Below are 12,395 nucleotides of genomic sequence, written 5' to 3' on the forward strand. Positions count from 1 at the left end.
CGAACAGCTCTTACTGTCAGGAAGTTCTTCCTAATGTTTAGGTGGAATCTTCTTTTTTGTAATTTGAATCCATTGCTCCGTGTCCACTTCTTGAAGGTAAAAACCAGGATGCCATCTTCCCAGACACCATCTGCCTGTTCCTTCTCTCAAGAGAACACCGGCCATTAGGGGCATTGTGCCCAAAAACACGTGTTTTGGGGTGCTGCGCAAGATCACAGCCCTGAAAAAAAGTGCTTTTTCGGATAGAATCACGGCACAAAATCACACAAGATCACAGCACCCAAAATGTTTTTCTAGGAGACTTGCGGGGGATGGGACTGTTTACAATGGTATCATAGCACTTTAAATGTATGGTGTGAACACGAACAGACTGTCAGGAAGACTGCCTGGGAGGCCATGTGTCCTACCCTACAAAAGGACACATTTGAAGGGCTGCCGGCTGCCCTGTTTAAAGCTAAAGAACCTTTAATGGCTGCCTTAAAATTTTCACTTACTGAAATTTAATTCCTGTTTTTGAATACACCTTTCAGAGTGTCACCAAAGATATTAAAAGATTGGCAGTACAGATTTATAAAATGTGTTTGGAATTGGGGGGGGATGGGGGACCAAGAGTTGCTTAAAACATGAAGCAAAGTTAAAAACAATGGGAAACTGTGGTCTGTTTTTCCCATTCATAAAACTACATTATGTAGCAGCTATGCAGATCTGTGTCCCTCTTCATTTGTGTGTCGTGCAAGTGGCCATCCCAAAGACTGCTAGTCCGACCAGCATTGGGTCTCCCTCACTCGTAAGTTATCTAAACCAGGGGTAGGCAAAGTAAGGCCCGGGGGCCGGATGCGGCCCAATCGCCTTCTAAATCTGGCCCGTGAATGGTCCGGGAATCAGTGTGTTTTTACATGAGTAGATGTGTCCTTTCATTTAAAATGCATCTCTGGGTTATTTGTGGGGCATAGGAATTCGTTAATTCCCCCCCCCCAAATATAGTCCGGCCTACCACACGGCTGAAAAAGGTTGCTGACCCCTGATCTAAACTGAGCAGGGCTGTCTTAAGCAGGTCGGGCGCCCTGGCACCCTGGCGCGCAGATCGCTCCGGCGCCCCCGCCCCGCCCCATTTCCTCCCGCGGCTGGTGGGCGGGCGCAGCACGCAGTGCCCCCCTGCCAACCTGGTGCCCTGGCGCCCCGCACCACTAGAGTCAATGGGCAAACCACCCCTGAAACTGAGGGAAAGCTGTTGAACATTTGGGTGAGCTCTCTTCCACCCCCCAGGAGCATGTGACTGTCCCTCTAAGACCACCTGATTCCCTAGGCCAGAGGGATGTTTGTTGTTCAAGCATCCTAGGAGTAAACACAGAACCTAGATTCAGGGAGTTTTTGATCCAGGCCCCCTGGCACCTGACCATAGGCAAGCAGACCTTCTTGAATAAGGGTTTTTATTCATTCATTCATTCATTTATATTTAACAAAATATATACGGTATACTGCTTGATTGTAGTAAAACTCTTAAGTGATTTACTCAGAATAATAAAAATGAACAATAAAAACAGCTGAAAATGCTTAAAGCTATTAAAACCTAATTAAAATAAGCAATAAAAGAAAATGTTTGCATAGGCTTGCCTAAACAGACATGTTTGAAGCAGGCACCAAGAGGATGCAAGAAATTCCAAAGTGTGAGTGGTACCATCCTAAAGGGTCAATTTCATAAAATTAGGGAATGAATATTTTGTGGCACATGTGACAGTGACAGTTCCACAGATCACAACTGCTGGAGGGTTGTTCCTGTTTACATGCTTCAAAGTTCAGATGCATCTACCCAACACTTTGGAATTAAACTTCCAGAGACCCCAGGGAGCAATAATGACTATTCTAGGAACTCGTATATATATTAACAAGACAACTCCCCAAGAAAAAAACAGAAATAAAATATGTTTTTGCTCAGGCCCAGTATCAGCAACCAGAATAATAACCCAGTATTATCATGATTATGATTATGATTCAGAAGGATTCAGAAGGATTCATTGCTAGCCAGTTCCAACCCTGCCAACTGTCAGTGCTACCAAGAATTTTACGCAGCATAGCACTTTTCCTGCTCACCTCATTCCACCCCACCCCCTTAAACAAAGAGGTTCTTCAGAGGATTGCCACAGTAGCAGCAACACCAAGTTGGTTGCATGATAAAAGACATCAGGCAGACACCACAGTTCCAATACAAACTGAGCAATGACTCGGCTCCCATTCAAAACTGGCACATCATGCAGGAGCCAGGACTACCCACCCAGGAGAAGGTGAGTGACTGGCACCATCAGACACTGACTGCTTTTCTTGCTCCCCCTGCAGACCCTGGTGTGGTATTTGGATGGAGAGCTGTTGGACAGTGACCCTTTTGTGACTGTCCACCTCCGAGAGTGGAGCACTAAAGCTGTTGACAGGTGAGTCACCAGAAGAAAGCCAAAATGGAGCATCTGGGGGTCAGGGGACCATTCTTGCTTTGCGTGCACTGTTGAAGGACCTCGTTTGCATTGCTAGGTATTCTCCAGCTAAGTCGTGTGTACAGAAGTGAGTCATGGGCTTTTGTCAGGCATGTGGCCCCAGTTCTCATCTGGGCAACTACTTAGTTGTATAGGGAAGCTTTTTAAGGTTTAAAGTTTTACTATGTTTTTATATATGCTGGGGCAACCTAGTCAGATGGGCAGGGTAATAATAATAATAATAATAATAATAATAATAATAATAATTTATTAATTTATACATCGCCCATCTGGCTGGGTATCCCCAGCCACTCTGGGTAGCTTCCAACAAAATATTAAAAAATAACAAATTATTGTTGTTATTATTATTATTACAGTATTAAGAAAGATGTGCACAAGGGTAAACTCCATGTTTAATGTCTCGTGCAGTTTGACCCTCAGGCACACACTGCCATCAAATTCCAGGGGGTAATGGGTGGACCTACCCAGATGGGAGGGGCTTAACAGCTGACCCTAGCATCTTCTTGACAGTGCCAGGGGAACCTGGCATGTCACAGCCATTTATTTACGTGTTACAGAATACTTGCGTCTTTGTGGAAGGATGTGGATTGTGGTGGGCTGGGAGGTCAGACTCCTGTGTTCTTGCTCCTGACCCAACTTTGCCCAACGTGGAGCCTTCCAGGTGATTTGGACTACAACTCACATCAGCCCACCACAATCCACATTCATAGATGCTGTGGGGTTGTAGTCCAAAACATCTGGGGGGGCACCATGTTGGGAAGGGGGTCTCCTTCTAACACACTGCTAACTTGCACTGGCCTTGAAGCTATTTGACAACTTCCCCTTATATCTCCTACTCCAGGAATTTTGGCTTTGCTAGCATAGCCCTAGGAGCTGCTTCTGAAAGACCCAGAACTTTGATCAACATCAAGAACCTGGCACTGAGGGATGACAATCTGAAGCCAACTGGGGTATGCCAGGAAAGGGGAGTCTGTGAGTGAATGATGAGGGGATCTGGGTGTCCATCTGAGAGGTAGTGAGAGACAGTGGGCCCAGGACATTGAGTTCCCTCTGGATCAGCCTTCCTCAACCTTCTGCCCTCCAGATGTTCCATACTCCAGCACCTATCATCCCAGAACTGGCTATGTTGACAAGGGCTGATAGGAATTGGCTGCACATCTGGAAGACACCATATAGGAGAATACTGCTCTAGATTGCTTAATTTGGAACATGCTAGTGTGGGTTGCCTCCCCTCTAGGGTTCCCTGCTGTGGTGGTGCTTTTCCATAATTATTTGGAAGTAGAATTAACAGGGTGTTTTTTAAATAACATTAGAAGGGACCTTTGCTGAAGTGGACTTATTTAGAAATTTGTAAACACTGGTCATGAAGAAGGACACGACACTGAAAGATAGCATTAGATCAGGCATACCCAAACTTCGGCCTTCCAGATGTTTTGGACTATAATTCCCATCTTCCCCGACCATTGGTCCTGTTAGCTAGGGATCATGGGAGTTTTAGGCCAAAACATCTGGAGGGCCACAGTTTGAGGATGCGTGCATTAGATTGTCCAGCAATGCTCTTCCCATAACCTAAATATTTCTATAATACTTACTCACAAGTCTATTCAACAACAGTCCATTCCATGTTGATTTAAAATGTCCTCTTTGTAGGCCCAACTTTTTAATTGAACAGAAATGATTAAAAAGTCCAGAAAGTGCAAACAGGAAGGTTTATTTAAAGGCACGGGAGTCCCAAGACACCTCAGTAGCGTTTTGCCAGTCTATACAGGACAGGACAGTGCTGCAATTTCTTATTATTGCACACACACAAAAACACAAATTGGGTCTATAAAGGTAGGATAGGTAGGCTAAAAACACTGAAATGCAATGATGTGGTGGTGGGATCCCCATTATCCATAAAATTTAGTGAATTAAGGATGCCAGTCCCAAAGGACTAAAAGCAGCCATAGACCCAGTTGTGAAAGAGCCTCAGTGCTTGTCAGCCATCCCAGCAACTTTTCTGGCATTGGCCAAAATAATGAAAGGTCGGAGCAAGTGTGCCTGGAGAAAAAGTGCAGAAGGCAGTCTTGCAGATAAATCCACAAAATTAATAGCCCTCTAAGTAATTTTAAAGGCAACCAACACACTCAAAATGTGGGAGATATTTGAGGCACACACTGAAAGAAATTAAGAAGAAGCTGGCGTTCATCTGACCTACAGAAAATTCTCATCTGGTTGCCCAGAGAAAACCCTTCCTTACCATAAGTGAATGGCTATATAGCCGCCTGCATAGATAAGCTAAAATAACTATTTCTAAAGGAAAATGTAACATTCAGAGAAGAATCCACAAATATTTCTTAGGGGGCCTGGTATCTACATTGTGGGTACACACTGGCTATAGCAGACATGAGAAGATGAGGATTCTTATATCCATACTGTTAAAAACTTGCCCAGTGATTTCTGCAGTTCAGGCTGTTGTTCTAGGGATGTGAGCAGGCCAGGCTGCTCTCTTTAGGTTTCAGGTGGGGTTTGCTTGGGAACCCCTTGTTTTCTTCACTTTAGCTACTTGCAAACTAATACACATTCACATGACTCAACATTTCAGTGTACCATCACTGTGAAGATCTGCTTTTCCCCTCCAGAACCTGCAACAGATCTGCCATCCAAAAAACATGATTTCAGGAAATTTAGTAAGTATGCAGTTGGCTTGGGGACTGATGCCCACCTAGTATTGCTTACCAGCCCACAAGCTTGGGTCCTCATTCCATGATGGGCCTCTAAATACTGAACCAGAGAGTTCAGCTGCCAACCATGAGAAAGTCATCATTTCTAAGATGGGTTTGATGAAGCAATGAAAACTTAACACCTCATAAGCCCCCTAAGGAAATTTGTATTTTCAGTCTATTTGAGTTTTTTTGTACAAGGCGAGTTTTTGCTTGTGTTTTTATGTACAACTACCTGGCATAGCTGCCAAGTTTTCCCTTTTCTCGCGAGGAAGCCTATTCAGCATAAGGGATAACTTGGCAGCTATGCTACCTGGCCCGGCCATGCGTTGCTGTGGCTCATCCCTGTGAGTGGCCCCACCCTGTCCTGATCCATGACGTATCCCGCCCCCTCCTCCCCCCAACCCCCACCCAGGTGAGTCCCCACTTCCATTCGTCCTAGTCTGCAAAGGTGAGCCAAGGTGCTGTGGAGAGGGAAGGTTTTCTAGCTGTAGTACCAGTGTAGCCGCCGCTAGAGGGCAATGTTTTGTAACCTGGTTCTTTTCCCAGCATACTCGACAGGATCTCCTGGCTGATTTTTTAGGGCCTAAAAATGGGGTCTTACCTTGTGCAGGTGTGACATTTGTATACCCCATGTAGCTAGTAACACTCCCATAGTGGCATGTGATGTTGTGTCCAAATTTCATCGCTGTTGCTCAAGGGGTTTCGGTGAAAAGTGGAAACCAACAAACATGGCCAGTTTACATTTACAGTGTATATATATATATATATATATATATATATAGATTGCTGTGCCTTTGTATTATTATTTCTATCAATTATATTACTCAAAGATTATATTGCTCACCTTCTTATGCCCCGTATGGGTCTCATTGACTTTGTCTGTGTTTTTCATACCTAAGTCTGCACATTTCATGTGTGTGCAGCAGACTGTGCTGCAATGTAAGCAACACCACCTTCACTCCTGTGTGTTTGAACCACACATTAGCCCCAGGAGATCCCCAGGAGGAAAGATTTCTGTTTGCCTTTGATTAATGCTTGTATCATTTCAGAGATTCTGTGCATAATATTGCTTCAAATATTTAGGGGAAAAGCTATGGAAACATTAGACGTTACAACACTGTTATTTCTGGTCTTCACCAGTTTGCTGCCCCATCTTTGCAAAGGATTCTGAAATGGAAGACCTGGTTCCAAAGGAAACAGATCAAGAGGCAACGCCAATGTCCACACCCAAGAAAGTGTTGGTCGACAAGAAGCAAGTCTTTCAGGTAAGGTGGTCCAACTGCTGAGGTCAAAATGTAGGAACAATCACTATTTTAAGACATCCTCTGCCATCCTGATAACTTCCAGGCAGCCATACTGGCTGGGACTAATGGGAGATCAGGTGCAACAACATATGGATGATGACTAGTTAGCCACCACTGCTATAAAGTCTCCTCTTTCTATCTCAACTATTTTCCCTTGGATGTGACTCACTGGTAGAGATGTAAGAGAATTCCAATGAATATGGAAATGGGACCATAAATTGTCAATGTTCACTTATTTGTCCCATATCTGGGACATAAATCAATCTTGTAAATACAATCAGTATTTGCTTTTGCTTTCAGTTCACCAGTGATAAATCATCGATACATTTCTTCCCCATTTGCACTGCATCTCCTTTGCATCAGAATGAATGGGGTGGAAAATGTTGTGACAATGCAATTTAGATAATTAATTATGTAGATTACATTTGTTATGTAATTTCACTGCAGTGGACCATGAGAGAAGTAATGCAGGCTTGGGCAGAAGATGAACTGCAGTGGAACAGTGTAGCGTGTGACAAATACATGGCGAACTAGAAAAAGCTGCCTTCTTCCATTCCTACCCACTAGCTTACATCCTGGCGTCTGAGCTCCACTATCCCTGGTCACTTTAACCCTTCACCTACTGATACCCCACATTCCTGCCTCTTTGTTCTCTTATTTTGGCCCTTTCTCCAAGCATGTCTCCATTTTGGGTGTTGCTCACCTGCCTGTTGGCCATAGACTATGACAACAGATCACCTAAGATGCTTTCAGAGTGTGGCCAACATGTTGTCTCTCTCATTCTAGGTGCGAGTTGGAATAATAGAGTGCCGGCAGCTGCAAGAAAACAACATCAAGCCGGTGGTCAAAGTCTCTATTGGGGATTACGTGTTCAGGACAAGAATTAAATTTGGGATCAGCCCCTACTACAATGAGGTTGGTATTCTGTGAGCTTTCGGATGGCATCCACAAACACTGTCCTTGACTGACAGGGGCCTTCCGGTCTGGGGCTCAAATGAAAAAGTCATTGTACAGTAACAGGATCTTAGGACTTGAAGGTGCTGGCTTGCTAAGAGGAAGAGATGCTGTATTTGTAAAGGCAATATGAACTGCCTGCTTTCCTAGAATGAACACACTGTGAGGCTGTTTGCAGTCATTTCTGCAATGTTGGGGAACCTGTGGTGCTCAAGACATTGCTGGACTCTATCCCCCATTAGCCAAAAGCAGCATGGACTCTGCTTGGAGATGATGGGAGATGCATAGCTGTCAACTTACCCATTTTTCGCGGGAAACCCCCACTATTTAAATCCATTTCCCGCTGTTATCCCGAATTGCAAAATATCCTGTAAATCCCCCAGATTTATAAGAAAGCAGCTCCTGCCAGCCAGGGAGGCTCCTCAGCTGCGTAAATGTCCCGGCTCCCAGCTGGCTGCTCGCTCACCTGGCTTGCCGAGTGCTGCCGGAAATCGCCTCTGTGCATGCCCGGGCATGCGCAGAAGTGATTTCTGGTGCCCAGACATGTGGACACGGGCAGCCTGGCACTGGAAGTCGCTTCTGCGCATGTCTGGACATGCGCAGAACCGATTTACGGTGCCACTCTGCCCATGTCTGGGCACCGGAAATCGAGTAGAGTTGGCACCGGAAGTCGCTTCTGCGCATGTCCCATGGTTTCCAGCAAGTGGTATTTTGAAGCACTGCTGCACTGCTGCCTACAACTGCGGAGGTGGAATATAGCCATCATGACTAGTAGCCATTGACAGCCCTCTCCTCCTCCATTAATTTTTCTAATACTCTTTTAAAGCCATCCAAGTTGGTGGCCATCACTGCCTCCTGGGAAAGCAAGTTCCTAGCTTGATTGAACACAGCATCTCCTTCTAACAATATTCTGTTTTCTTTATCAGCTCGTAAGACAACTGTATTGGAGGGGATTCAACAATATGCATGATGGTGGTATCCTCTTTATGGTCCTTTTTTGCACCTGCTGAAGACAAATCTATTCACCCAGACCTTTTAAATAACATACATTTTACCTCTGGGCCACTCTATTTATCATTGAGTTTTAGATTATGCTTCTCTGTTTTGTTTTTCTTGTTGTTTTATTAGGTTTGTTTTGGTTTGCTTCCTGTGAGTACCCAGAGAACTCCTGTTATAGTATAGCTACATAAAATTAGAAACTAAATGCATGAATGATTACTCGGGTAGAAAGCCCTTTAATGGGTTTGAAGCTGTAACAAGGACTTTACAATATTGCCTCTGCTGCAAGGTTGTCATCTTACTACTGCAACCTAGGTACCTCTCTTCTTCATTCACATTTGTTTGATTTTCCTTAGACATTCGTTCAGACTTTTGATGAGAGACCTATGGAACTATTTGACCAGTTCATTGACATCCAGGTGAGAAAGCGACATCTGGTCCTCCACCCTTCCTTTTCAACAGAATTCCATGTCACAAGAATAGTGTGGTGCTCTCCAAAGGCTGCCAGGCTCCAACTACTAGCAGCCCCCAAAGTCTGGCATGATAGGCTTTGGATTCCAGCAGCCTCTGGAGGACAAAAAGTTAGACACATATTGTGATTGCATTACCAGCATACTGGGTTGTCGGCAAATGTGGCCACATTCACACCATACATTTAAAGCACTATTGTGTCACTTTAAACAGCCCCAAAGAATCCTGGGAGCCGTAGTTTGCTAAGGACACTGAGAGTTATTGGGAGAGTCCTGTTCCCCTCACAAAGCTACCATTCCCAGAGTTCTTTAACAGTCAATCCCTCTTCACAGGGAACTCTTGAGAATTGTAGCTCTGGCAGGCTTCATTCGGTCTCAGGGCTGATAACCTGGGAAGCAGAACTAGCAATTTTGTAAAGGAAAAAGCAGACCAGATGTAGAGCGACTTCTAGTCCGGAATCTTCAGAGAGTCTTAGTAGAACAAGGAGGCAAGAAGGAGCCACAGCAGAAACTGAGGAGTGGATACAAGAACAAACACAGAGATTCCCAAGGAACAAGGCCTTCCCACCACCATCCCCAGCAAGTAGCTAGAACCTTGTCCTCAATCCACATCCTCAGCTAAACACTGCAGGGTCCCAGGGTCATTCACCGTAACACCAAGGAACCTGGCCAGGTGAGAAGTTACATGAGCTGCTTCTGAGATGTTGCATGCCCATGAACTGTGGGCACTCTTTGCCACTCCCCAGCCACGCTTCCTTCTCACAAGAGGTCACAACACCTAAAAGGCCACAAATGACTGTTAAGCATCTAGGTTGTTCCACTCAGAGTAGACCCATTGGAATTCCTTCACTTGTTAGGCCACATTCACACCATACATTTAAAGCACTACAATACCACTTTAAACAGTCCTGGCTTCCCCCAAAGGATTCTGGGAGCTGTACTTTATTAAGGGTGCTATTAAGGAGGCCCCTTTCCCCCCCACAGAGCTATAATTCCCCAGATTTCCCTGTGAAGAGGGACTGATTGTTAAACCACTGTAGGAACTGTAGCTTTAGGAGGGGAATGGGGGTCTCCTAACAACTCTTGACACTCTTAACATACTACAGCTCCCGGAATCCTTTGGGGGAAGCCAGGACTGTTTAAAGTGGTATCATAGCACTTTATGATGTGGGTGTGGGCTGAGAGAGCTAGAAGGGCAAAAGCAGGAGACACCCATTCCTGGGACTGAGGTCTAAGAAGAAGCCATAAGGCAGGGGAACCAGAGATAAGGATAGAAAACCAATGTACCATTGCCCAGGTGAAGTCCAAGCTTGACCCTGACACTTTTTGCTAGCTCTTTCAAGTCAGGAACATGGGAAGTTGTCTTGTATCAAATCAGGCTGCTGGTGTATTTTCTATACACTAGCTAGCAGCAGCTCTCCAGGGTTTCAAACAGATGTCTTTCCCAGCCTTACCTGGAGTTTCCAGGGACTGAACCTGGGACTTTCAGCAGGCAAAGCAAGTAGTCTCCCTCTGGACTGTGGCCCTTTCCCCGCCTGGCCTGACGGTAGGGAAGTGTGGTGTGTACACCAGAAGAAGTGGTGTGGGCTGGTGGCTCTTGAGTCTCCTTCCTCCAGCTTCCATTGATTATGTTTTCCCTTCTTCCGCACCCTCTGCGCAGACAGTGGGTTTTTGCTGGGTTGCCTGTTTTGCATTTTAAACTCTTAAATCTATTCCTTTTCCTCAGAGATACAAAAGAAGCCCAATGCAAGTGGTAAAAGGACAATGCAGCTGCTAACTGCATCTCACTTAGACTAGGGGCAACCAATGTGGTGTGGTGCCCTCCATATGTTTTGGGTGAAGGGGCACTCCCCAGTCCAGAACCAGCAGCGTATTCAGGGCACCCCATTAGAGGGTGGAAGTCTCTGTCCAGAAGCCTTAGAGCTTCCAGCAAATGGCCTTAGCATGGCCACCTCACTAGCTTGGTACCTTGGAGAGGCCAAAGTCCTTGGCATAACCCTGAAAATGTTTCAGCCCTTCAGCAGGAGGCTGGAACAAATATACACCCGATGCCTGAGCCAAAATTCCACCTACATCTGTAGTCAATAAAGTTGTGGCCATTTTTAATGCAGATTGTTGTCTGGCTGAGTTTATTTTATCACTCTTTATTTTAGTCACTGCCTGGGGGAGAGTGGAGTTGTGACTGGGGTCGCAATTGCCTCTTACTCAGACCAGAAGCAACCAATGTGGTGAGGTCCCCTCGACATACAGTATTTTGGAGTTGAGCTCCCATCAGCCCAAACACGGCATTATCAGTGATCAAGGATGATGGGAGTTGTAGTCCTCAACATCTGGAGGCACTGCATTGCCACCCCCTATACTGTACTAGATGGACAAGGGAGCTTTGTGGGAGGGGAGGGGAATTTATGTGTGTTTCTTTTTTAGGTGCTGAACTCCAAGGCAATACGGGCCGATTCCCTCATTGGGGTCTTCAGGGTGAGTGGATGCAATTTTGGCTGATATCTACAGAGAGGCAGAAATCAAGAGGTGTCTCCCTACTGCTGATGCTCAGTAGGCCAGAACCCAGGGCTGGGCCTTGAGCTGCTCTGGGCTGGCCCCCGAGACAAGGGAAAGAGTCTTTTTTAGAAGTTTGTTTGTTGTCTTACCACTGGTAGCACTCAACATCTGGCAAAATCCAGCACTTAAACAGACTCTATTTACGACAGCTAATTACATTAGAGCAACAACTACTAAATGAATGAAGTATATTAGGGTAACGTTTGTCTATAAAGGCATACATCAGTGAAAATGCCATACAAAAATGCATTACCATAGGGGAGGTTGCTTGCAAACATGTCTATATTTGTAAAAGATATAAGAATTTAAGAATTTGAATATAAGCATTTAAGAATTAGGAAAAAATCACACTAAAATGCTGAAGAGGGTTTTCTTAAAATAAATTTTAAAAATACAAATTGCTGCAGAAATGTGAAGAACTGAATTTAAGATTGGAAAAAGGAGAAACTGAGAAAACCAGAATTTGTAAATCCCTAGTCCCAGCTCATACCTTGGGTTGGTTTCCTTGGAGTGAAGGCCACTGAAGGCTGATGGTGATTTCTGTGGTAGAAGGTTTATAAACACAGGCTGAGCATGTTCTGGAAGGTTTACAGCATTAATCTTCCAGCTGATCGTCTCCACCTCCTACATTAGCTTCCTGGGGTGGGTCACCAAAGCCATAGCTTTGGATTCTTGCAGAGAACAAGTCAGGTCTCTGTGTCTCTTCTGCAGCTCCAGCCCCCAAACGGCCATTCTCCTGTGTCTTTTTCCACGCAGAGATATCTTGAGGACATCCCCTTTAGCCATTGATCACCCAGGAGAGCCTCCAGAGATTTAGAGTTTCTGTTAAATTAGCATACATTACAAAGCAGATACTTAATAGACCTGCCTAGGTTATTTCCTTAATAAAGAAGCATTTGACCATTTTAGAAATCTCCCCTG

General features: G+C 45.0%; 1 protein-coding gene across 1 annotated transcript in view; it reads left to right on the plus strand.

Moving 5' to 3' along the window:
* The first annotated feature begins 2,168 nt into the window (after positions 1–2,168).
* Positions 2,169–12,395, plus strand: part of FER1L5 (fer-1 like family member 5) — a 79,190-nt gene continuing 68,963 nt past the window's right edge. The window contains exons 1-7 of the mRNA XM_088670978.1: positions 2,169–2,282; positions 2,335–2,426; positions 3,328–3,436; positions 6,355–6,456; positions 7,282–7,410; positions 8,805–8,867; positions 11,343–11,393. Of these exons, the coding sequence (XP_088527104.1) occupies positions 2,169–2,282; positions 2,335–2,426; positions 3,328–3,436; positions 6,355–6,456; positions 7,282–7,410; positions 8,805–8,867; positions 11,343–11,393 (660 nt within the window). The remainder of the gene's footprint in view (positions 2,283–2,334; positions 2,427–3,327; positions 3,437–6,354; positions 6,457–7,281; positions 7,411–8,804; positions 8,868–11,342; positions 11,394–12,395) is intronic.

This window comes from Zootoca vivipara, chromosome 6 (genome assembly GCF_965207765.1).
Source record: "Zootoca vivipara chromosome 6, rZooViv2.hap1.1, whole genome shotgun sequence".
Classification (NCBI taxonomy): Eukaryota; Metazoa; Chordata; class Lepidosauria; order Squamata; family Lacertidae; genus Zootoca; species Zootoca vivipara.